The sequence below is a fragment of the Panthera leo genome, chromosome A2, assembly GCF_018350215.1.
Source record: "Panthera leo isolate Ple1 chromosome A2, P.leo_Ple1_pat1.1, whole genome shotgun sequence".
Lineage (NCBI taxonomy): Eukaryota > Metazoa > Chordata > Mammalia > Carnivora > Felidae > Panthera > Panthera leo.
The window spans coordinates 114296054-114322209 of record NC_056680.1 but is presented as its reverse complement, the minus strand read 5'-3'; the positions used below and the strand labels follow the sequence as shown (position 1 = coordinate 114322209).

Genomic DNA, 26156 nt, shown 5'->3' with positions numbered 1-26156 from the left:
TAAGACAAATAGTCTTCCTTGTGTAGATGTTTACATTTTTAGCAAATAAGAGAAAAGGTTAAGGAATAATAACCCATTCATCTGGCTCAAGTTGAGCTTACGGCATTCTGCTAAGTAGTGAAAATGAGGATTTTAACTCTATAATTACGAAGGAGAGCTCTACCAGTTTTCCGTATCCTTTCAATCTATGTACTTAGTCTTGTTTTCCATGGTTAAGAATCTCCCATTGCTTTCCTCTCAAGGCTGTTGAGTGGCTCAGGCTCAGGCAGTCTCAATTGTCATCTCAGTGGATTATGAAGCTTCAGCAGAATCTTGGTCAAGCAGAGGGTTTCTGAATACTGCTAAGGCCTTCTAATGTAGGGTCTATATGGCCATCAAGGGATCATGTTTTTAATTTAGTCAAGACACATTGATTTATGTTATTTTCTCCAGCTTACTTTAATCTAAACTCTAAAATTACTGGCAAAAAGTAAGTTTAGACACATGAATTCTGGTTTGCCTTTTTGGAATATTTCCATGTTTATTTCTTGCTTGTGACCCAGAAAATGCAATTGCATGAGACTGCCAATTATGTTTAGAATTGGTCCACGCAGTCTAGGAACATCCTTATTAAAGTTTTTGTACATCTGGTTCTTGGTTTCCACTAAAACCGTACACCCCTGTGATCATTTTCTTTACATTTCACTGTTGAATTGTTGTGAAAAAAGTTCACTTAAGTGGTCAAGAAGTACACTGTGTTTCAAACATGGACTTAAGTGAACTGTGTACACCCAGTAATTTCTGTTGAGAAGACTGGAGGGGAAGTATTTTCTTCGGCAGCTTTACAATTCTTGGATTCCTATCTTTTGGGGCTTACTCATTTTTCATCATGTCTGACCACCCACTTTTACATACTGCCAGCCACCACAGTTGGGTTTTAATTGCCATCTGTGGCTGGACTGTTATTAACTGTCTTCCTTCTGTAATTTCCATTCTTTCTCTTTTCCCTCTTTTTCATTCTGCAGATTGCAGGAATTGACGCTGTATAATCCAGAGCGCACCATTACAGTTAAAGGCAACGTTGAAACATGTGCCAAAGCTGAGGAAGAGATCATGAAGAAAATCAGGGAGTCTTATGAAAATGATATTGCTTCTATGAATGTTAGTTTTAATATGGAGGACGTGCCTTTATTTTGATGAACAGTTAAAAGATGTTTTCAATTGCATTAATCCTGATGTCGTTAATGGTGGCAGCATTAGATGTAGTTTCTAATTGATTTTTAGCACCATAGTGAGTGTGCTGTGGGATAGTTTGGAAGACCACAGGCTTTGACATCAGGTTTGGCTGTCTGTGATTTTAGCAAATGGTATATAGTCTTGGAGCCTTAGCTTCCTTATCTGTTAAATAAGGCTAATACTTTCCTTAAAAAAGATGAGTATCTTCTGCACAATGTTAATTTGAAGATTAGTAGAGTAGGAACGTGGGCTTAAGAGGTACGTGAACTGGGTTTGAGTCCTAGTTCAACCACTGATTAGCTGCAGCTCTGTTCTCTTGGACAACTTACCTGTTCTCCAAGCATTGGTTTCTTCATCTGTGAAATGGGGCTGTTGTGCCTACATTGAATGCTTATTAGGACTGGGATTATAATAGATACCACGCATATAAAAGCAACTGTTAAGAATTCAAATTTTAATTTTAATTTGGTTAGTCATAAACCTTGGCATTAAAAGAATTAAAAATGACAAAATAATCTGTGGAGAGCAACGAAGGCAATTAAAGTGAATTGCTGACCTTCCTGAGTGGATGGAATGGTGCGGAAAATGTAACATGTCTGTAGTCCATTTTGAATTTTCAAGTAAATGAAAAAAACACTCCTCGGTTGGGCCTGTCATCTGAAACACTACATGTGAAAGAAGGGAAATATAAAAATAATACCTTTGTGTGAGAGGAACCTAGAAATATGCTGATCATTTTACCTCCCATGACTGGCTGCCTTATCTACCTTCCCATTATAACTGCTCATCTGATGTTTCAGAGTCAGTTGCGAGTTAATCCAACCCATACACCTTTTAAAGAGATTCCCAGGTATGCTCACGTCTCAACTGTCATCTCCACTTCACTTCCTCAGCCCTTATAAAATTCAGCCAACACAAAGTCCTCTTTCTGGCTCCTGGATACACTCCAAAGATATGTCTAGTTGCCATAGTTGTATGGGATGGGACCTGATTGCCAAAGATCTTGACTTTTAGACCCACGACAGCCAAATTTTATCGAAGGAGTAAAGATCTCTTAATAATACCTTTTTCTGTATATCTGGTTTGCTTTTCAGTGCACAAATCTCGTTTGCTTACTTCTTCAACTAATGCAAGGTTTTCAGTCTGTATTTACTGCGTGCCCATAGCACACAGAGTACATATTTGTCTAAGCACTGTGAGCTGATCATTAAGGAAAGCGAGTTGAGAAAGCTAGTGTAGCTTCAGATCAAGGAGGGGGCAAATGAGCACACAGATTTTAAAATATCAAGAAATGTAAACAGATATGTGCTCAAGTATAATAACATGGAACATCTGCTCTGTTCTAAAATTTGAGTCATAAAATGACTTTTTTTATTTTTTTTACTAGACGAGGTCACAATCTGAATATTGTCACTTATAATTACACTTGATTTTTTTAAATGTAAAATGAGGGACCTTTTTACTATTGCAGCTTCAAGCACATTTAATTCCTGGATTAAATCTGAATGCCTTGGGTCTGTTCCCACCCACTTCAGGGATGCCACCTCCCACCTCAGGGCCCCCTTCAGCCATGACTCCTCCTTACCCACAGTTTGAGGTAAGATAATGTACCTTGGCTTTCTTTATGGGTGAGCGGGATGCAGTCAGAGGGACACAGTTATTAGACTTTGTTGCTCTCGAGTAGGGTGACATTCGATGCTGATTGTAAAACTTGATCCCCATATGATCTATCAGTTGAGAGCCAACACATGCTCTCTAGTTCATATCAGTAGAACCTTCCTACCTACCCCTTTGTAGAAGGGACACGTGAAATATTCTTTTGAAGTTTTTGGGTAGTAGGGTTGTCACCATGGGCTCTTAAATCTCCAAAGAAAAGTTTGAGACTTTAGGGAAGGGGAAAGAAGTTATTTTTAAATGTTGAAAGATAGGACTTTTAAAAGGCTTCCTTCATCTTAAACTTCACGTGGAAGTCAAACGCTTTGAAAGGTCAATAAAAATGTGTTTTCCACTTTGAGTGTGCTTTTTAAACAGTGAGCTCCAGCTAGTTGTGCTCATGGGTCTCTTGTGCGTGTGTATGTGTGCAACCATTAGACAGCTTTTATTTGTTTTGTAAATAGGTAGACTATTAAGGAACCTTATTTTTATATTTATTTCTTAAAAATAGCATTTTTTTCTGAGGTTGGAAATAGGAGACCAGTGATAGTATAAAAATAATTGCAGTATAACATATACCTTGTAATTTTTTTTTTTAAAAGTAGTTCACAGTTCTGTTGCGTTATCAATGATAATTAGAGGTAGAGAATCATCATGGAAATAACAACATTCTAGGATCTTCCCTTATGGATTTGTTTTTACATCTCTCCCTTCCTGTTTGACTCTTTCCTTCTATATGCTTTGAGTCATACCTCCTATTCCAATTCAGGGAAATGTCCAGCTGGAACAGCTTGGGGATTCCAATATAACACTGCCTAGACTACATGTAGAGTAAAATGCTCCTGGAATTGTACTGATAACAGATTGCTGAGATTGTTCATATTTTATCCCTGTATGAATGAGAATTTCCTAGGCCTGTCTTGAACCACCTGTGTTGGGTGTTGTTTACTTTTGGCCTCTTCTTGTAGTGTTTCTGCTTTTACAGTCAGCAACATTTGCATCTTCCCCTACAACTCACCAGCCACCCTGAACACGTTTGGTCCTGGAAACCATATAACAAAGCCCATTCATCTATGGATAGGCATCAAAATTTCAACCCCATGACAGTGTGAATAGATCTATTATGCATTATCTGAAGCTTTCCACCACAGCTAAAGGTGATATGAAGTAGTTGACATGTTTGTACTTTGATGCTAAAGGGGCTAAGGGAAGGATCTCTGGGATGAGAGCCCAGGTTCAGTCCAGCTCTGCCTGCGCTTTGTATCACCATAGGTCACTCTCCTCTTCCCTCTGGGTTTGTCTTCTTGCTGCACAATGAAGAAACTGAACCAGGACTCTTCTCTCTTTCCTCTCAAATCAGACATTACTAGTGTTTACAAAATTCAATAATATAAAAAGTTTAAGAGGAGGGTAAAAGTGAGCCTAAAATGGGAATTTGAGAGAATATGGACTTAAGGTCTAATTTGCCTATTTCTTTATTATAAATAGATGAATTTGTCATATTACTGAGTTTAAGGCACATGTATCTCTGACATTTCTGTGTCAAGCAGCATTGATTAAAATCTACAAGGAGCTGATTATTTAAAACAACTCATTGCTGAAGAAGCTCTTATTTATTTACTTATTTATTTATTAATGCTTATTTTTGAGAGTGAGAGAGATAGCATGAGCAGGGGAGGGGCAGAGGGAGAGGGAGACACAGAATCTGAAGCAGGCTCCAGGCTCCGAGCTATCAACACAGAGCTCGATGCAGGGCTCTAACTCACGGATCATGAGATCAATGACCTGAGCCAAAGTTGGACGCTGAACTGACTGAGCTTCCCTGAAGAAACTCTTATTTAAACTACATCTCTGCTAGCTGCTCTAAACTAGCTTTGTCTTTGGGCACACTCCTTAATCTCTCTGTTCCTCACTTTCCAGTTTGTAAATTGAGGTGTCATTTAAATTCTTTCCTCTCTATTGGTTACAGGTAAGGCCTTTACTGGTTATCAGTAAACTCTCTCACATTACGAGTGGTAACATTATAGAACATTCTTGGACATCTGTCTTTTACACTTCTCTGGCTGCTTCAGTAGCAAAAACTCCCACAGTGAATTGCTAGGTGTCTATTTTTAAGATAGACAGACAGATACATACATACATACATACATACATACATACATAAATATTACCCAGAGTTGGTCAATTTTGTGATGTAGTGATATAGTTTTGTGTAATGGGTTCTTGTGTTCTTAGGAAAATAAGGATTGTTTTAAGAAAAGTGAGATTGTATTTAAAACATTTCCAAAGGACTTTTTTTTTTTTAATTTTTTAAAAATGTTTGTTTATTTTTGAGAGAGAGACAGAGACAGAGACGGAGTGCGAGCAGGGAAGGAGCAGAGAGAGGGAGACACAGAATCTGAAGCAGGCTCCAGGCTCTGAACTGTCAGTACAGGGTCTGACATGGGACTTGAACCCACGGGCTGGGAGATCATGACCTGAGCTGAAGTCGGACGCTCAACCGACTGAGCCACCCAGGTGCCCTTCCAAAGGACTTTTATTATTTAAATCTTTAGTGACTTAAGCAAGTAAAGATTTTGTTTTAAGAATGGGAGAAAGGGGTCAGTGAACCATGAGTAAATGTAAGGAAGATCTCACTGGAACACATGGTCTTGGTTTTCCCTGAGATTTTAAAACTAAATTGAGTAGGTGTAATTAGAAGCAGCCAGTGAGATCAGGAGAAGATGGAGAAGCTGCCGGCAGTAAAGGCAGAAATACTGCTGAAGGGAAGGAGCTGAGAACCCCCTAAGGACCTGGTGGTTTTGTGCACAGGACAAGGGAATTCTTGTCTTAAAGGGAAGAAATGTGGATAATCTTAGCCTGCATTCTTTGCAGAATTCAAGTAGGCTTTTGATTCTACATGTATGCTGGGTAGTGATATAATGGAATCCCCAAGTTCATATGTGGACATTTCTCTAAATTGGTGTAGGAGGTACCATTCAAAACACAAAAAGCTAAGAAAAAAGACAAATCTATCATCTGTCTAGTTGGTATAATTAATAAATTAGGGTTATAATGCATGTGTTTTCTATGGATGAATGTCTTATTGTGATTTCTCTCTTGATTTAAACCTACTACTAACTTTATCTCTGTGTATTAGTCTTAGACCTTAAAGAATGTGTCAGGAATCATCCAGAAAACTTAAAAGGGAAAGGACAACTGCCCTTTTCTCCAGAACAGAAGAAATCTGTGCTTTTGTGGGTTTTAACGTGTTTGCAATTGCCTCTCCTCTTAGAAATAAATACATAGGTATATAATTCTGTCTTGGAAATTGGGTATATATTTTTACTAACTTAAAAAAAACTTTTTAAATGTTCATTTGTTTTTGAGAGAGAGCACGAGCAGGGGAGGGGCAGAGAGAGAGGGAGGCACAGAATCTGAAGCAGGCTCCAGGCTCTGAGCTGTCCGCACAGAGCCCGATGTGGGGCTTGAACCCACGTACTGCAAGATCATGACCTGAGCCGAAGTTGGACATTTAACTGACTGAGCCATCCAGGCACCATATTTTTACAAACTTTGGAGGTAATTATTAATGGGAGCATTGTACTATTTTTAACTTTTCACCTCAAGGACATTCATCTTGATATTAAGCACAGTATCCTCACTTTTAAGAAATTCGGCACCAGGGGCGCCTGGGTGGCTCAGTCAGTTAAGCGGCCGACTTCAGCTCAGGTCATGATCTCGCGGTCCGTGAGTTTGAGCTCCGTGTCGGGCTCTGTGCTGACAGCTCAGAACCTGGAGCCTGTTTCAGATTCTGTGTCTCCCTCTCTCTGACCCTCCCCCATTCATGCTTTGTCTTTCTCTGTCTCAAAAATAAATAAACGTTAAAAAAAAAAAAATTCGGCATCAGACCATTATTTAATGTGCAGCCCATATTTAAATTTCATAGTTACTCCAGTAATGTTCTATTATGTAGCTGTGTTTTCAGTAAAGAATCCAATTAAGGATTATGCATTGCAGTTGGTTGTCATGTCTCTCTAGTCCCCTCTTATCTTTGCAGGAGTCCATCCCTGCATCATCCATTCCATTTGGTGTCACCTACTCCCTACCCACCACTTGTTTTCTTATTTATGGCATTGAAAAACCCAGGCTAGTGGTTAGTGTCGCCTAATTAGGATTTGACTGATGCCTCTGTGTGATTAGGCTCAGGTTATACCTTTTTCCGGGAAGGAATACCTTCTCTGTGTCTCACTGGGAAGCAGATAGTGTCATTGTGTCTCATTGTTGGTCATACTGTTTGATCGTACAACTAAGATAGTGTCTGTCCAATTTCCACATTGTAAAGGTACCTTTCCCACCTATGATTAAGACTGGTGTCTGGGTGGCTCCGTTGGTTAAGTGATCAACTTTGGCTCAGGTCATGATCTCATGGTTCATGGGTTCAAGCCCTGTGTCAGGCTCTGTGCTGAACGCTTGCTCAGAGCCTGGAGCCTGCTTCAGATTCGGTGTCTCCTTCTATCTCTGCCCCTCCCCTGCTTGTGATCTCACTGTGTCTCTCAAAAATAAATAAATGTAAAGAACAAAATAAAACAAAATACTTTAAAAGAGAATATGTATCTTGCCCTCCAGTCTTTCTCAAAGTGGGTATAATCTCCATTGCTGCCATTTGCCCAATCACATTATTACTATTTTTATGTCTGTTGTTTTTTTACATTTATTAGTTGGCAATGTTCTGTAAAGAAGACTTTCTCTACTTTGTGCTTTGTGAGGGAAAATGGTTTTTTGTTCTTTACATTAGAATTACCCCAGACCTTTTTTATTAGAATCCCCCAGGGTAGGGGTTGGGGAGGAGATGAAACTCTCAGGGATCACTATTTTGGAAAGCTCTGACTGACCCGAGTGTGGAGGTAGCCAAGGTTAACAACAGCTGGTCTGTTTCTTTTCTTCTTCTTTTTTAATGTTTATTATTTTTGAGAGAGAGAGCGGGGGCGGGGCAGAGAGAAGGAGACGAGGAATCTGAAGCAGGCTCTGAGCTGTCAGCGCAAAACTGGATGCAGGGCTCGAACTCACAAACTGCAACATCATGACCTGAGCCGAAGTCGGGCCCTTAACCAACTGAGCCACCCAGGCGCCCCAGCTGCTCTGTTTCTTAACTGGTTAAGAACCTGTACCTCGCCTTGGGCTTCTATGAATCAAAATCTCAGTGGGAACAGATGGAAGCTAGAAATTTGTGATTTTTGTAAAGGTCATCAGGAGTTTTTTTGTTGTCCATTCATTGTCAAACTGCTACTGTGCAAGCAACAGATACTATTCTATGGAAGAGGGACTCAAATGTTGGAAAAATATCTATCAAGGCTAATGCATGATAGATAATATTTGGGATAAACGTAAATACATAACGACTCAGGCATGCCCCTCTTTCTAGGTTGTTTGGTGCTTTATTTTAAATGTGGTCAAAAACCTACTCCCTTTCTCTGGATCACCTGTTAATTCCAACTCACAGGCAAATATCAGGCCAAGATATCTGTGGGATGCTGCCATATGTCTGTTTTCATGCCTCTAAATCTATTTTGGCACACTATGTGTATCAAGATTAGCTTTGGCTATGTATTACAAGAAAAGAAATGGTTTAAATGAGTTTTCCTTTTTCATGAGAAGAGTTGAAGGGTAGACAATCCAAGGCTGGTAGTAGTTATGTTGTATCATCTAGGACAGGTGCTCCTATTGGCTTAGCATGCCGCCTCCCAGCCCAGGATGACTGCTCAGGTTTCAGCCATTGAGTCTGATTCCAGCCAGCAAGGATGAAGGATAAAAAAAATCAACAGCCACCTCATAGGACACTGCCTGAAGATAGCTTTTTACACTTCCACTGGTGTCTTGTTTGCCAGAACATAATGTCTGTTACGTCTACCTGCAAGAGAAGCTGGGAAGCAGTGTCTCTAACTGAAGAGATGAATAAATCTGCCCTACTGAATTGAGCAGTATTACCTGTAAAAGGTGTCTCACAGAGCTTTGGGAGGGTGGAGGTGAGCTTCTAAGTTCAATCGGAAACAAAATAAAAACGACACAAAAAGAATCCAGGATGATCTAAATTAATTATAGAGCACAGAATTCCATGATTCAGATTCCACTCCTACAGATAATTTTCATCGAAAATTAAAGGGAAAACACCATTTTCAGAGAATTGTTGTGTTTCTGGATACCAGTTAGAGTGAACTGTACTTCCAGATAGCTGTCAGGCAGTTTTCTGATTTAATGTTTTAAGGGAACAATTCTTTTACCAAGTTCTGTTATAGTATATAACCTCTTTGTGGGGGAGTACTTAGTTGGAATAGCTTTGCCTTCACTGTATATTATTAGACTTTGTTCTTTTTCTAAACTCCGTTCACTAATAGTCTTAAATGTACCTAGTAGTCACCACTTTGAGAAGCAAACTGTTGTTTTTAAAGGCAATAATTAGGGGCACCTGGGTGACTCAGTTGGTTAAGCGTCTGACTTCAGCTCAGGTCATGATCTCGAGGTTTGTGAATTCGAGCCCCGCCTCTGGCTCTGTGCTTGACAGAGCCTGGAACTTACTTCAGACTCTGTCTCCCTCGCTCTAAAAAATAAATAAGCATTAAAAAAAAACTTTTTAATAAAAAATAAAGGCAATAATTAAGTTTACTAAAGCTTTATGGGTTTTTTTTTCCTCCTTACCATTTCTTCTGATATTCCCTTTATTGCCGTTGGCTTCACTTTTCTTCTTGCTGAAGAACCTAGTATTGTAGGTCTGTGGGGGTCTATGATACATTTATTTAAAAACTGGGTTAGAGGGGCGCCTGGGTGGCGCAGTCGGTTAAGCGTCCGACTTCAGCCAGGTCACGATCTCACGGTCCGTGAGTTCGAGCCCCGCGTCGGGCTTTGGGCTGATGGCTCAGAGCCTGGAGCCTGTTTCCGATTCTGTGTCTCCCTCTCTCTCTGTCCCTCCCCCATTCATGCTCTGTCTCTCTCTGTCCCAAAAATAAAAAATAAACGTTGAAAAAAAAAAAAAAAATTAAAAAAAAAAAAAAAAACTGGGTTAGAGGATTAAAGGTTGGCAGGTGTTTGCTCTCAACACGTGAGGATGCACCGCAGCTGCCATTCGGCATCTACAGCTGCTGATGAGAAGCTTGTTGCTCCTTAGAAGTTCTCACAGGGAAGTCGGTTACTTACCAAGATCATCTCTCTATCCTTGATGGCCTGTAGGTGAGCAGAGAATCTCTTTTACTTTCAATGTATATTGCCTGGTAAGAAGTAGGTTTTGATGACTAAACGTTTCAAAGACTCTCTCTTTTTATGTATAGCTCTCTCTCTTTTAGGGTTGTTTCATTTTGCTACTCATGTTTTCCGACTGCTGCTTTGTAACATGAAAGGAGAATTGATGCGCCTTGACTTGGGATAAATCCCTTGCCTCTCTTCCATTCCAGGACTTGGCCCACACTTCCCCCCTCAACGTATTCTAACCGGAACCTGCCAGGTAGATTTTTTCCTAATACAGCCAGAGTTGGTTCTTGCAACAGACAAAAAGTCTCTAGTTCCTGCCTAGCAGCTGGCTCATGCAGTACTTAATTGGCAAACTTTGAGTTTAGAAATGACAAGAAATGCTCCTTTCAAAAATGCTCAAACAGTAGGGAAGAGGCAGTTGGCAGCTCATGCACAGAGCAAGAGCTGAAATTGGCATAGCACAGAACAGCATCCATAGCTGAATGGTATTTCCTGGCGTTTGGTTTGGCAGAAGTTAGCTCAAGTGCTGTTGTCTTCGTAATTTTGATATCATCTTTGGAATCTTCCCAGAAATCTCCAAAACAATAGCGTGATCTTAAAATTGCAAACTTTATCAAAGAGGCAAGAAAGATAAACATTTTCTTAGGTTTTAGCTAGTTCAAGGTGCTCCATCAGAAACAAAATATTTTGTGAGTTGAAAGGATTTTGAGATCAGTTCTTAGTGCTCTACTCCTTAGGATTTCTTACTGTAGGTACAGGTCTTTTCTCAGTAAAATATTTGCAAGTAAATCACTCATTGTATACACTTATTACCTCTAAGAGGCCTTGGTTATGTAGCTATGGGAGAAATTTTCTCTGGCGCCCCCCCCCCCCCTTTTATTTTTAAAGACTTCAGTATTCTGTTCAGGTCATAGAGTTGAGTAAACTTAATTTCGGTTCCAAACCCAAATCCATTAAAACAAAACAAAACAAAAAACCCAGGAGTATCTATTTTACAAACCAAAGGGAAACACTGGCATCCTTCCAGGTTCCTGAAGGCTGGTTTTGTTGGCTGGCACGCATGTCTCCATGCCTTTGTGATGTCTTAGATTCTGTTCCCCACAAAGTAAATGCACTTAACCCTACTGTTTGCTCATTCTTGTATCTCCTCATGATAGATGATTAGGAATTACTCACTGGCAGACTTTACCAGTTACGCAAACTTCAATTGAGCAGCTTTGTTCTTACGTTACTTCAAGTTACAGAGTCTGTCAAGAAGTCCAAAGGAAGTTTTGCCGGTAGGCATCTGGCAGAAACCCACTGGGAAGCAGCTTGGGTCATGTGACTGTCCTTCACCTCTGAAGGTTTTGTAAGAAGCATTCAGGATAATGCAGCTGAACATTAACTTAAATGCAAAGAATGTGTAACAAAGGGTGATGCTGATGAATTTTTTCAAGCTTGAGCTCAGAGACTTAAGAATCACAGGTGAAAGAGGCTTATCAAAACCCATTGTTCTGGCTACTTAGTTTTGTAAGTAAAAGTTAGGTATCCAAATCCTGGAAACATGGCTTACTATGCAGACGTCTGTATAGCAGTAATTTGTACCACAGAGACAGTTTAATGATTATCAAACAGACAGGATGATTATGCAAATTACCTTATATTCCCAGAGGAAAATTTCCTTGAAAAGTAACCTACAGTCAGGGAGATGCTTGGTGAATAAGGAATTGGCACAGAGGGAAATGGGTGATGTTCAGACGTCTGATGAGTCAACTTTTTATTAATGTGCTATTGCCAGGGACACAGCACTGCCCATCAGTCTGGGGTGCCACCTCCTCGTTTGTTTGGTTTGCTTCTAACACCGCTTTTTATGTTTGACAGGTTTTCTTGTTTCTGTTTTCATCCCAGCACAGAATACTTTTCTGTCAGCATACAGATTCTTCCTTGATGTCTTCACCCCCTCTTTGTTAATAGTCCTTTCGGCCCTTCTCTACTGACCACCATTCCTTTTCCAAAGCCTCACACAACTTTTAAATTTGTTCTTAATCTTAGTATTGGATTTGTTATCTCCTACTCAATTTCCGCTCCTAAAAATCAACAACAAAAAAAGCATTGATGGCCTTTCTTCACTGTGTCAGAAAGATTATTTTGCTTTTATTCAGCTTTCGAGGCTGCAACATAGGTTTTCCCTTGGAGCTTTTCTCCTCACAGAGCCGTCTTGAGTTATCTTCTAGGCGAAGACACATGCGTATGCTGTGCTTGTGAGGGCGGCTCTGCAACTTTCACTCCAAGGATGATGCCTGTTAACGCTGGTGCTCTCAAGACGTACAGAAGTTGCTCTCTGGGATCAGTCCCAGGAAGAGTGTTCTTTACTAAGCAAATGGATATACTGAGGTATACTGAGTTATGCAGCCGATTTGTCTTAAAATGAGCTGCTGGAAAGCTTAGAGCTAAATGTATATAACAACAACATTCTTGGCTTCATCTTTTAGATTCAGGTCTTTATATTCTCATTTCTTCGTTGCCTCTGTTTTACTTCTGGATTACTTGTATTTTCTAAGCAGCCTAAAATCTTTCTGGAACAAGGCCCAGGAAACAATTAATTATGCAGTCCTGGCAAAACACAATGGGGCAGATCTGAGCAAGTTACACATTAGGTTAGTCTGATCATTAAAAAGGTCTTTATGACTGTCAGTCTCAAAACAAAAGTATATTATTGAGAAGAACATGATGTAGATGTTCTCAGATAAAATACTTAGGTCCTATCTTTACTTTAAAAAAAAAACAACAAAAACTGGTTAAGATTAATGTGTTTGTTATACCATAAGGACCAGAATGAAAAAGTATTAACATTGAGCACAGTTTATGGTCAGTGTCCACATTAATTCAGTTATTAAAAAATAAGAAAGGCCTTAAAGTGTCCCTGTGGAATAAATGGTACGTGGTAATTGCACAAAACACTGGCAGGCTGTGAGATACAGTGCTTTGCACACAGAGGCACTATTCTTAGGACTGGGAAATGCTAAAGAATGAAATAATTTTATTTAGTGTTCTTTGTTGGTGAATAGACACAAGTGACTTGGCCAAGCTGTGCTGGACAGGTCCCTCTCACAGGTCTCCACAGTCAAGGGTTCAGTGGGAAGGCAAACCCTCTTCTCGTGTATGTGTTCTAAGAGTGCTTACAGAGCTACAAGGGAGGCTTCATGTAGCTGACAGCTGTGTTAAGACCTGCATTGTGTTAGGATGTCCTGGGAAACACTGGGAATACCAGCTTGTAAAGAATATAAGTACGTCTACATATGCTAAAGCAACAAAACCCAATGATTTTCATCAGTAATATTTCCTGGAATTGAATTTTAGATTAACTCTTACCGGAAATATTAGGTACATGTGGGTTATAGATCAAGGAAGAGACACAGAAGAGCACAGTTTAGATGATTTTCATTTGTAGAAAACTAAGCATAGGATCTAGAATCCTGTGTTGCTGGACTTTTCATAAGTGTGAAAGGCGTGGTTCAAAATAAAATGATTTTCCCTTTTCCTTAATATATCCATTGACCATAAGATAAATGTATTAGTATGAGAACTTGGAAATAACTTGTCAGGTAGGTTTGTTTGTTTGTTTATATTGACTTTTTAAAAATTTATTTTGAGAGAGTGAGCCTGCATGTGAGCAGGGGAGGGGCAGGAGGAGAGAGAATTTTTTTAATAGATTTTTTTTTAAGCTTTATTTATTTATTTTGAGGGAGGGAGGGAGAGAGAGAGAGAGAAAGAGAGAGAGAGAGAATCCCAAGCAGGCCCCACACTGCCAGTGTGGAGCCGAATGCAGGGATTGAACTCATGAACCGTGAGATCATGACCTGAGCCAAAATCAAGAGTTGGACGCTTCACCGACTGAACCACCCAGGTGCCCTTGAGAATCTTTTTGTTTGTTTGTTTTGAGAGAGAACGTGAGCAGGGGAGGGGCAGAGAGACAGATGGAGTGAGAATCCCAAGCAGGTTCTGTGCTATCTGCGCAGAGCCCAATGAGGGGCTCAATCTCCCTACTGTGAGATCATAACCTGAGCTGAAACCAATGGTCAGATGCTTAATCAACTTGAGCCACCTAGGTGTTCCTGTCAATTTTATTTTTTTCAGGTTTGTTTATTTATGAGGGGGTAGGAAGGGCAGAGATGGGGACAGAGGACCTGAAGTGGGCTCTCTGCTGTCAGCACAGCTTGAACTCACGAACCGTGAGACCATAACCTGAGCCAAAGTTGGACGCTTAACTGATTGAGCCACCCAGGTGCCCCCAACCCCATCTGTCAATTTTAAATGTTAATACTCTGATCATCGCTTCCATGACATAAAATCTTAGAAGTATTTGCACAGGGGCACAAGATTTATGTTAGAGATTTGATTACAGTATTATATAAATTAGTGAAAAAATGGGAAACCAAACTTTCTGCAGATCTTGAAAGTATCACCTTCAGCTGCAACAAAATAACAGATAAAGATGAAGGAATTTTGAATTTTTTCTTGAGAACTTCTCGGAGATGTGGTTATTTTATTCTCAACAGTGGAAAAAAACATCAAAACTCTTAAGTTATAAAGTATTTTAAACAGGCATAAGATGGGTGTGTGCAGTGGACAACAGACCTGATGCTTTCAGATGCTTGTTCTCTTGGAGCATCTTTTTTTTTTTTTTTTTTTTTTTTTTTTTTTGGTGGGTGATTCAATTAAACTACTTAATCATTAGGTTTTTTGAAAGAAATTTTATTGAGGTATAATTGACCTATAACTGTGGTTTCAGGGGCACAGTGATCACCACAGTAAGTCAACAGCCTTTACCATAATTTTTTTTTTCCTTGTGATGAGAACTTTTAAGATCTCTCGGTGCAACTTTCAAATGTGCAATAGAGTATTAACAATAGTCATATCAAGGGGCTATCTTTGATACCATTTTTTTACACATTGATCACAGGTTTAAGCTTTTGCCAACATAAGAAATTTCTTTTGACTCAGGAAATCATACCAAGGCAGATGGAAGAGTGATAAGGCAGCACCTCCTCAAGTGAAAGTTCTGTTGGGCTGTTTTTCTTAAGAGTCACTTTCAAAGCACATCCCATACCTGCTGGAAGTAGAGTTATGCCCTTTAATTTTTTTTGTTTTTCTTTTTCTTTTTTTTTTTTTTAAGAGAGCACAAGTGGGGAGAGGGGCAGAGGGAGAAAAAGAATCTCAAGCAGGCTCCATGCTCAGTACAGATCCTGACGCAGGATTTTATCTCATGATTATGAGATCATGACCTGAGCCAAAATGGAGTCAGACTCTAAACTGAGCCACCCAGGATCCCTCTGCCCTCCATTTTAAAAGAATAAATATGGCTCAAGAGCTAGAGAAGCCCAGGTTTGAATGCTGGTTACAATACCAGTCAGTATATTACTGTGTGCATCTCTCTGGCTCAGTTTTCTCATCTTTAAAAGGCAAATGTTGGGGTACCTGGGTGGTTCAGTTGGTTAAGTGTTCGACTTTGGCTCAGGTTATGATCTTGCGGTTCATGAGTTTGATCCCTGCTTGGGGCTCTGTGCTGACAGCTCAGAGCCTGGAGCCTGCTTCAGATTCTGTATCTTCCCTCTCTCTCTGCCCCTACCCAACTCGCACTCTGTCTGTATGTCTGTCTCTCTCTCAAAAATAAACATTCAAAAATGTTTTTAGAAATGGGAATATTGTTAGTTTGTTAGTCGGATGGGTTGTGAGGTGTAGATGAGGTAATGCACCTTACACAGAGGAAACACAAACTCTTGACACTCCCTGATCATACCTTCTCAAATCTGAAGTTTTGCAGGCTTTCTACACATCTCCCACCATGTTAAACACAAAGGTAGCACTCAGATGTTACATGAATGGCTTAACTGGAATCCCACCATTCTGAATGGGAAACTTTGTGTATAACTTGATAATTATCAATTTTAAATGTTCAGACCCTTTGTCTCCAGCTAAATTTTACCTATAAGAGTTTATATAACAGAGGTATACAAGGGCACAACTTTTTGTACAAAGATGTGGTTGCACCATCACATGAATTAGTTGAAAATTAAGTACACACACACGAATGCATGCACCAAGATAAATCAGTAGTCGAGTCTAGCTGGAGGAATGCCCTACTAATAGGTGAGGGAGTGGCATCTGAATGACGTGGGAGGAGGAGATGCAAAGTGTATCTCTATGGTAAAAAAACAAACTAGAACACATTATTTGTAGGATGCTCCCATTTATTTACTATTTTCGGTTCATTAAATCTATTTCCTCCCCCTGAAACGGGTCTGCCTGTCCTTACCTCGTTTTCCACGTCATCTTTTCCACTGGGTTTAAGTCATTCTTCCAGAGAGTTTTGCTTGAAAGAATTGAACTTTTTGGGCATGGCACTTTATTGGGTATTGAGTTGATCATAGAGGTAACAGTTATTTGGGTCAGTGTAAATTTTCCTGATTGATAACTTGAAGAAGTTTTTTACATTTTCTGATTTAATGACCTTTTATCTTTTTATCTTACCTAATACTTCCTTTTTCTCATTTCAGTTTAACTGGTAAATAGGCAAAGGTTTTCCTTTAAAGAACCAGCCTGGCCTTTTTGTTATTTCCAGACTGTTAACTGTTTACTAATTTATTTTTTTTTTTTAATAGTTTTATTTTTAAGTTTGAGAGAGAGCATGTGTGTACACATGTGCAAGTGGTGGATAGGGAAGGGGCAGAGAGAGGGAGAGAGAATGAATCCCAAGCAGGCTCTGGACTGTCAGCACAGAGCCCAAGTCAGAGCTTGAACTCACAAACCATGAGATCATGACCTGAGCCGAGACCAAGCGTTCGACACTTAACTGACTGAGCCCCCCAGGCGCCCCTACTAATTTAGTGTTTAAAAAAATCTTTGCTTCTTGGGGGCACCTGGGTGGCTCAGTCAGTTAAGGGTCTGACTTCACCTCAGGTCATGATCCCCCAGTTTGTGAGTTCAAGTCCCTCATCGGGTTCTGTGCTGACAGCTCGGAGCCTGCAGCCTGCTTCAGGCTCTCTATCTGCCTCTCTCTATCTGCCCCTCCCCTACTCACACTCTGTCTGTCTCTCTCTCTCTCTCTCTCTCTCTCTCTCTCTCACTCAAAAACAAACATTAAAAAAATTTTTTTAATAAAAATTTTTTGCTTTGGAGGAAGGAAACTATAAAGACTTCTAAAAAAAAAAAAAAATTGCTACCAAATAATGTGAGTAAACTGTCCTGTGGAACAGCATTCTGGTAAGTGCGTATTGAGGGCCAAATAGCATGGCTGATGCATCCATATGTGTTTCTGCTGTTGATCATCGTTATCTCCCCATAGACCCAAGGTACTGAGTGCTCCATTCTCGCTGCTTGCACTCTGGGCTTAATAGGGAGAAGATGGAGTTGATAATGCTACTGGTAATTTTTGTGTTGTGAGAGTGGTGGTCATCTGGTGGACCAATATTACATAGCACAAAATCTGTATCCACTTACAGTAAAAATGAATAAGCCCAGTACTGCTGTTTTCTTTGACTAAGATTTTCAGAAACTGAACATTCTAAAGATTTTCCTAGTTCCTGGGATGCTTGAAAGCAAAACTTTGGCATGTTTGAGACTTTTTACCAATTTGGGAAGAGTTTTGTAAATTAGAAATTAGATGGAAGCTGTTTTATGGCTGTATGTGAACATATGACAGTACTGAGGGACCAACTTGAGTACTGGACAATGGAATCTATAGTATACTACATAATAGGAATGGAAGACTTAAGACAGAATTCTGTGAAGTGTTTCTTACCAAGTAGTTAATGTGTACATTTCTTATTGCAATATATCTTCTAATATCTCTGTAAATCTTAGTTTAGCTGTATTTTTTTAAATGCATATTAAATTTTACTTGGTTTATTAAGTTGTGTATCATCTTAAAATAACTTTTGGCATAGGGGCAGCTGGGTGGCTCACTCAGATAAAAATGTTTGCTTCTTGATTTTGGCTCAGGTGAAGATCTCATGGTTCATGAGATCGAGGCCCACATTGAGCTGTTTTCCCTTACCAGCGATTCTCGGTCTCCCTCTCTCCTGCTCGTGCTCTCTCTCACTCTCTCCAAATAAATAAAAAATATTTCTTGGTATATGTAGGAAATCTATACCTGCTTGTCAATTTTTCTGTAACCGAAAATTGCTCTTAAGTGTTAGAAAATAAAATATTTAAAAAAAACATTTCTTGGAATGAATTTCTTAGAATTCTCCCTGGAAGCATGTTTTCTTGTTAGAAAGTAAGTATTAATGTGTGAACATGTGCACTGCTTCTAGCATCTTAGAACCTGTAGCTCACCATAACATCACTGAATTTTGGATTAGCCTATTTTTTTGGAACCCAGTCCACTGTGTCTCTTGAGTGTGTCCTTTAACCTTACAAGAATGACCATCTGAAAGGAGACAACTCAGGAAGGACATAGTTGGCTTGAAGGGGGAAGTTGAGATGCGAAGTACATGGATAAAATCCATTTTTGAAAAATCTTTCAGGAGTTAGCCTTCAAAATGTTTTCTGGGGCATCGGGGTGACTCATGCAGTTGAGCATCCAACTCTTGGTTTTGGCTCAGATGATGATCTCACGGTTTATAGGTTCGAGCCCCGTGTCAGGCTCTACACTGGTTATGCAGAGCCTGCTTAGGATTGTCTCTCCCCTCTCTCTCTGCCCCTCCTCTGCACACTCTATCTCGAAACAAATCTTTAAGAAAAGATTTTCCAATTTGTCCATGTGTAAATGGCAAAGGAAGGGCAGAGATGAAAGGAATAAAGAATTATATGGGAGAGAATCTTAGGGCATTTTACTATTAAAGTGATAAAGTTTTATTCTAGTCCTGTACTCTGCTTGGGTGTGGTGCATACTGAATGGTAGTGGTAAGGTTTTACACTATTTAGTCCTATGTAACGACACTCAGGAGTTGTTCCCTTTGAGAATAGGTATGTGTTTACGAAGCAAAACCTACATGGATAAGGTGTAGAATAGGTGTCCTTGGATACAGTTGTTTGTTGATGTGTAGCCCAGAATTTCATTTACTTGTCAAGAACCTAAACTTTACAACATTTACGTATCTTTTAAATCTGTACACCAGTGACATTCTAAAGTTGAGGCAAATAAAGTGACCTTTTAAATTGAGTGCTTTCAAGTTGGACAGGAGATCTTCTCAACTTTAGGTAAACTCTTGTCAACTTCCTAATATTTCTACTGTATGAGAACGCCCCATCCCTATGACAATGATAATAGCGTGACTTGTACCCAATTCACATGTACGTCCTGTCTTTCCAACAGCAATCAGAAACGGAGACTGTTCACCTGTTTATCCCAGCCCTGTCTGTCGGCGCCATTATCGGCAAGCAGGGGCAGCACATCAAGCAGCTTTCTCGCTTTGCAGGAGCTTCTATTAAGGTACCCTTTTGCCAGCTGTGGCTCTTAGTGCCTTAATGACAGTAAGTTACAGAAACACGAGTCCGTCCTGCCACTTCATAACTGGAATTAAATATTGCAGTGTATGCTGGGGTTACACGTAGGGTGTGACAGAAAACCGCAAACAACAGTAGCTTCAACATAGTAAGTCGAATTTTGTCTCCAGGAAAAATAGTCAGGAATTGAGTAATCCAGGACTGATAATGGTGGTTTTGCCCCACCAAGTCCTCCACCTAGATTGCTTCCAGCTGATCATCCCTAGGCAGGGCCTTAGTCCCTCAAGCTCACAGATGACCCTATGCACTGCTCTCCCAATCAGTCTGTGGTCCAGCCAGTTGGAGAAGACAACAGTAAGATCCCTTCTCTTATAAAGGCTTCTTACTAGCTGCCAAAGGGAAATGCAGTCCATGTATGTTTACCTAAATGTTTTGTTACAGAAAGTGGGATAACAATTATCAGGGAACAACTAATGGTATCCACCAAATAGATAATTGTGTGTTCTGAAGATTCTGTGTTTTGATACGCTGAGAAATAGTATAATATCAGATGTACAGGTCATTGTGTTTTAAGGAATGCACAAGTTGATAAAAGTTGGATACAGTGACAGTTTCCTTCATGAAAATTATCAATCTTTTGGGGTGTTTTTTGTTTTATAAAAATTTTATTTAAAAGAATATAGTACACAACAAAGCTACACTCAGATGTTAATAGCGTGTTTATTTCCAGCTGTCCCAAAATGGGAAGAAGCACATGTTCATCAACTGGCAAATGGATAAACTGTGGTGAAGCTATACAATAAATATTAAGAACAAACTATTGAAAAATAAGAACATGGTTGAATCTCATGACACATGCTAAGGGAAAGAATCAGACTCAAAAGGCCACATACTCTCCGATCCATTTTTATGAAAATATGGGAAAAGGCAGAAGTACTGGGATAAAGAAAAAGTCAGTGGTTGCTAGGAATTAGAGGTGGAAGAGAGGCTTGAATACAAAGCGATAGCAGGAAGAATTATGGAGAATGACAGAACTTTTTATTTTGATTGATGTGGTGATCTGCCTATGCATTTGTTACAAAAGAATGAATTTTACTGATGTAAATTAAATAGTGAATAAAAAAGGCAAAACACAAATAGTCCTCATGTGCTCTCCTGTAGCAAAAGATAACAAAATACATGAACAGGAAATGGGGCCAAAATAAACAGGTAAAGGAAAAGAGATGGTAAACAATCAAGTAGTGAACCAGCTTTACTATCCTGCTAGTTTCCTGATTAAAAAGAAATCTTGGGGGCGCCTGGGTGGCTCATTTGGTTAAGCGGCCGACTTCGGCTCAGGTCACGATCTCACAATCCGTGAGTTCGAGCCCCGTGTCGGGCTCTGTGCTGACAGCTCAGAGCCTGGAGCCCGTTTCAGATTCTGTGTCTCCCTCTCTCTCTGCCCCTCCCCTGTTCATGCTCTGTCTCTCTCTGTCTCAAAAATAAATAAACGTTAAAAAAAAAAAGAAAAAAAAGAAATCTTGGACACATGCAAAAAGAATGTAGTAGACTGGCTTGGGGGAAAACCTGCAATGAACATTTTATGAACAAGAATTTAGTATTTAGGTATTCACTTGTTTCTCTTTTAGGCTTCATGTCTGTTAAGTAACAGACATATATTTGCTATTGTTAATATAATTACTTGTGTTCACTTGTTGGACATGAAGATTGTTCCTAACTTACCCTGCACATAGTGCAGTGATGGACAAAATTTGCCAAATTGTTAAAAAAACAACCTTATTCTGTAAGTCGATAAAAATAGATCTGGTGAGCCAAAGGGCATGTGTTTTCAGGCTTCTCAGAGTAGGCCCAGGCCTCCATCACCAGTATTAACAAAAGAAATCTAGTCAGAAAGATAAAGAATGCTATCTTTTTTCCAGGGGTTTCTTGTGAATAATTCTAAGAACTTAGACTAAAAATTAGTAAGTGTCCCTCATAAAGTAGGAATAATATTAGCATGGCTCTAAGGTGATAGAGAGAGGGAGAAAGCACTGACTCCATTAAAAATAAAACATTCTTGGGGCACCTGGGTGGCTCAGTTGATTAAGCACCCAACTCTAGATTTTGGCTCAGGTCATGACCTCACACTTGGTGAGTCTGAACCCATATCAGGCTCTGTGCTGACAGCATGGAGTCTGCTTGGGATTCTCTCTCTTTTCTCTCTGCCCCTTACCTGCTTGTGTGCATGCTCTAAAATTTTTAAAAATTGTATGAAAAAAAAAAAACACCTTTTTTTTGTGTGTGTGTAAATATGTGGAAAAGTGTCTAGTAGCTTGTATAAGTAACTGAAAGTGATCATATTGAGTGGTAGAATTTGAAGTAGCTTTTATCATATCCTTTGCTTCCTATTCTTACATAGTAATAATATATTTTATAAATAAGAATTTGCTTCTTGCACAGCATTATGTCTAGCAATTTTTTTTTAATTTGAGAGATTGAGCAGGGGAGGGTATGGGATGGGGGAGAGAGAATCTTAAGCAGACTCCACATTCAGTGCAGAGCCTGATGGCAGAAATTGATCCCATGACCCTGGGATCATGACCTGAACCAAAATCAAGAGTCACATGCTCAACTGACTGAGCCAACCAGGCACCCCTAGGAAATTTTTCTTCTTTTAGAACAACTCCTACCAGCTGGGTCCCCAAATCCTAGAACTCTGGAAGAATGCTCATTTCCTCTCTCTTCAACATTTCCCCCAGCTCAGGCTGTTTGTGTGATTTCATATATTCTGCAAAAATAGAAAAGTCATTTTGCTTCTGCCAAATTAATGTTAATTTCGTATGTTACTCTAATGAGCATATTCTTCAGGGCGATTTACCAATTGTCTTAGATTTGTGAACATATCAACTTCTTGCAAATACTGAAAGCCTGGGGGTTCTGATGCATGTGGGCCAAAGACCACATTTTGAGCACCACTGTTTTAGTGTATAGGAAGGAACATGGGTAGTGGAGACAGATCCGGCTCTCTCCAGCTGTATTAGCTATGTGATTATGAATGGGCCACATAACTGAACTTGTTCAGCCTTCACTTTTCCCTCTGTAGAGGCAGCACCTCATTACTATCTAGTGAGGATTAGCTGAGGTTAGGGGTGGACATTTATATCCAGGCTAGGCATGGTGTTAAGTGCATAGTTGACGACAGTAGCCATAACCAGTGAACCCAGATTAATCACTGCCGCTCTACAACTTTCTTCTACAAGACTTTAATTCTACATTTCTTTTTTTTTTTTTTTTTTTAATGTTTATTTATTTTTGAGACAGAGAGAGAGAGACAGAGCATGAATGGGGGAGGGTCAGAGACAGGGAGACACAGAATCTGAAACAGGCTCCGGGCTCTGAGCTGTCAGCACAGGGGCCCGATGCGGGGCTCGAACTCACGGACCGCGAGATCGTGACCTGAGCCGAAGTCGGTGCTCAACCGACTGAGCCACCCAGGCGCCCCTAATTCTACATTTCAAGAAGGCTGGTTTTGTGTAATGATATTACGGTGTCACCTGAAAGTGTCATTTCCCCTTGTTGTGTCTGTTACAGATTGCTCCGGCTGAAGCACCAGATGCTAAAGTGAGGATGGTGATTATCACCGGGCCACCAGAGGCTCAGTTCAAGGTATGTGCTCTACTGTGTGCACAGGTAACAAATGAATGGATTCGAAGAATGTTAATGCTTTCTTTTCAGGAACTCCATAACCTGGCTTCTCCCTTAAATATATCTAAAACTCAGTAGAAGGAATCTCCCAATGGAAGTTTCTAAGACTAAGAACCCAAATTTAATTTTGAAAAATCAACCAGACTCTGTTTTAATTTTGAGAATTTTATAATGGTTGCTGGGTTTACTATCTCCCAAGGGAGAATGTGCTCAGTGCCTTGTTACTATATGAAGGTGAGACTTTTAAGACTGAAATTTACAAACCTGTGTGGTTAATATGCCTCAGAAAACTTACCCCCAAATTTTTCATCTTGTTCTTGAAAGACCTTAACTTTGAATATAAATGCCCCCCTTTTCTTGTTACCCTTGGGTTAATTCTGAGCCCTTGTTCATAGTCTAACCACAAATCACTCTAATCCTTCCAGTTTTAGAAGTAAAAATCATAGGAACTCTTGTGGTATTTGTCCTGATGTGAACCATTGCTCATATTTATTCGAGTTTGGGGCCGTTGCAGCTGGAAAGCCCCTCCCTGCATACTGAGAGTTGATGAAGACCAGAGACTGGCCAGCTGGGCTGCTGGTTCAAATCCTAGCTCTGTTATTTGCCTTTGTATGACCTTGGGCAAGTTAACTTTGACTGGCTAGTTACTTAGCTATAAAATAGGGATTAGAATACCCAAAAGGTTGAAACAAGATTGTAAAGTGTAGAGAATATATCCAGTGCTTAGACTATCACATAATATGAATATGCTGGTGGTAATGTTCAGCACTCAGGGTGAATCAGACTAAGACTCTGCCAAATTCTCAATACTTTTGAGTACATGATTTCTCCCATAAAACTTAGTACAAGTGTTGTAAAAGCAACTACTGAATTACAATGTAACTATTTTATCCCAAACCTGTGTCTTCTTCTTAGCACCTAGTAGTAGCTGTGTAACAGGACAACTCTTCAACCTTAAGCCTTAGTTCCCTCACTTCTAACATGTGGCTAGTAACAATGTCTACTTCTCCCTAACTCCCCACTTTTAAATTGTCACTTTCTTTGACCTCTCTGCTGTGGGACATTTTCCACAAAAAGTCCAAAGCTTTTTTCACTTCCTTTACAGGAAGAACAGGAAACAAAAACGAGGTGCTTTGAGATGTGGGTGCAGTTGGCTAGGCTCAAACTCAGGTGAAGACATTTCCTCCCTCACACCAGCCTTCTGGTCCAGGCAGTTCAAGTCCTAACTCACAAATGTTACAAACTGCTTCGTATCCTGAACCTATAGGATCAGTCACCTTTGGTTGGAAATCTTAAAAGATAAATGTAAACATCAGTTCTTGCATGTTTCTTCTTGGTGCTGAGCTGTTACTTCTTTATAAGTGGAACTACTGTCTTGTTATTCCTATGATTGTATGCTGGGAAATTCAGTCTGTTTCCTTCCATCCTTCAGTGCCCATGTGGTATAATCATCTTAAATGGAACACTTAAGAAAAACTGTAATGCTTAAATATCATTTATGTGATCAATGATAATTACAAATGCATTATTTTAGACATCTAAGGAGTGGTAAACTTCCTAACCCATATTTTTTCTTAAGAATTCAAAAACTTTTGTTTTGAAAGAGGCATATATATCCCTATGTCGTTCGACTATGTTAATACCTATTATCTGTGGCCTGAGACTTTTGAGAATGAATGAAATATAGGGTACCAAGATGAATTTTGTTTGTTCTGTAATACCCTGTAATGAGTTTATCATTTCTGCACAAGTGAAAATGTGTTGGGTACTTTTGTTTTGATTTGCCCTGGTAGCCTGTCAAGTTAAACCAACTGACTTCTTTATCCTTCGGTATATACTAGAGCAAATTAATGGTTGTACGTAATAGGAGTTTTGTGTTTTTTTTTAATATTGATGTTTTGAGAGACGCTGTGTGCACAAACGGGGGAGGGGCCGAGGGAGACTCCCAAGCAGTTCCACACTGCCAGCACAGCGCTTGACACGGGGCTTGATCTCATGAATTGTGAGATCATGACCTGAAGCGAAATCAAGAATTGGATGCTTAACCGACTGAGCCACCCACACACCCCTATAGGAGAAGTTTCTTAGGTACAGTGTCTAGATATGCAGTAGGTATCAGGATGTGTTGACTATAAATATCTGAAGTGTGTGTTAACTTGATTTTGTAGCCTTATTACAAAAAGAAGCCACATGGGTAAGATAAAGAAATGTGTTTAAATAAAAAAAATACCTTTTCAGCAGGTAGGAGCCTGCCACAGTTCACTCTGTAGTTTTCCCCATCTCTTATACTCAAGTAATATGCAATTACTTTCTTCCCTCCAGTAGGAGAGGGTTTTACCTTTTAGTTGGCTAGTTTAGTGTAGGATAGGAGGGCAAATGGCCTTTTGCCCACAGAAATGATTTAATTTTACTTAGGCTGACTACTTTTTATTTTTTTTTTTAATTTTTTTTTTTCCAACTTTTTTTATTTATTTTTGGGACAGAGAGAGACAGAGCATGAACGGGGGAGGGGCAGAGAGAGAGAGGGAGACACAGAATCGGAAACAGGCTCCAGGCTCCGAGCCATCAGCCCAGAGCCTGACGCGGGGCTCGAACTCAGACCGCGAGATCGTGACCTGGCTGAAGTCGGACGCTTAACCGACTGCGCCACCCAGGCGCCCCTACTTTTTATTTTTTGATGTTTATTTGAGGGCGGGTGGGGGGGGCGGGGGAGAGGGGCAGAGAGAAAGGGAGACAGAGAATCTGAAGCAGGCTCCAGGCTCTGAGCTGTCAGCACAGAGCCCAATGTGGGGCTTAAACTCTTGGACTGTGAGATCATGACCTGAGCTGAAGTCGGATGCTCAGCTGACTGGGCCACCCAGGAGCCCCGAGGTAGGCTGACTACTAATTGCCTTTAACTCTTTTTGTTCAAAGAATAAACCGTATTCTTTATTCATTCAGTTGCCACCTCTGTG

The 26156-nt window shown here is 40.0% G+C and overlaps 1 protein-coding gene across 2 annotated transcripts in view; it reads left to right on the top strand.

Moving 5' to 3' along the window:
- The window catches only part of IGF2BP3 (insulin like growth factor 2 mRNA binding protein 3), a 155321-nt gene that overhangs the window by 125530 nt on the left and 3635 nt on the right, over positions 1–26156 (top strand). For both annotated transcript variants that reach the window (XM_042920208.1, XM_042920214.1), the window contains 4 exons: positions 1005–1140; positions 2687–2812; positions 19388–19504; positions 23089–23163. In XM_042920208.1, the coding sequence (XP_042776142.1) occupies positions 1005–1140; positions 2687–2812; positions 19388–19504; positions 23089–23163 (454 nt within the window). The remainder of the gene's footprint in view (positions 1–1004; positions 1141–2686; positions 2813–19387; positions 19505–23088; positions 23164–26156) is intronic.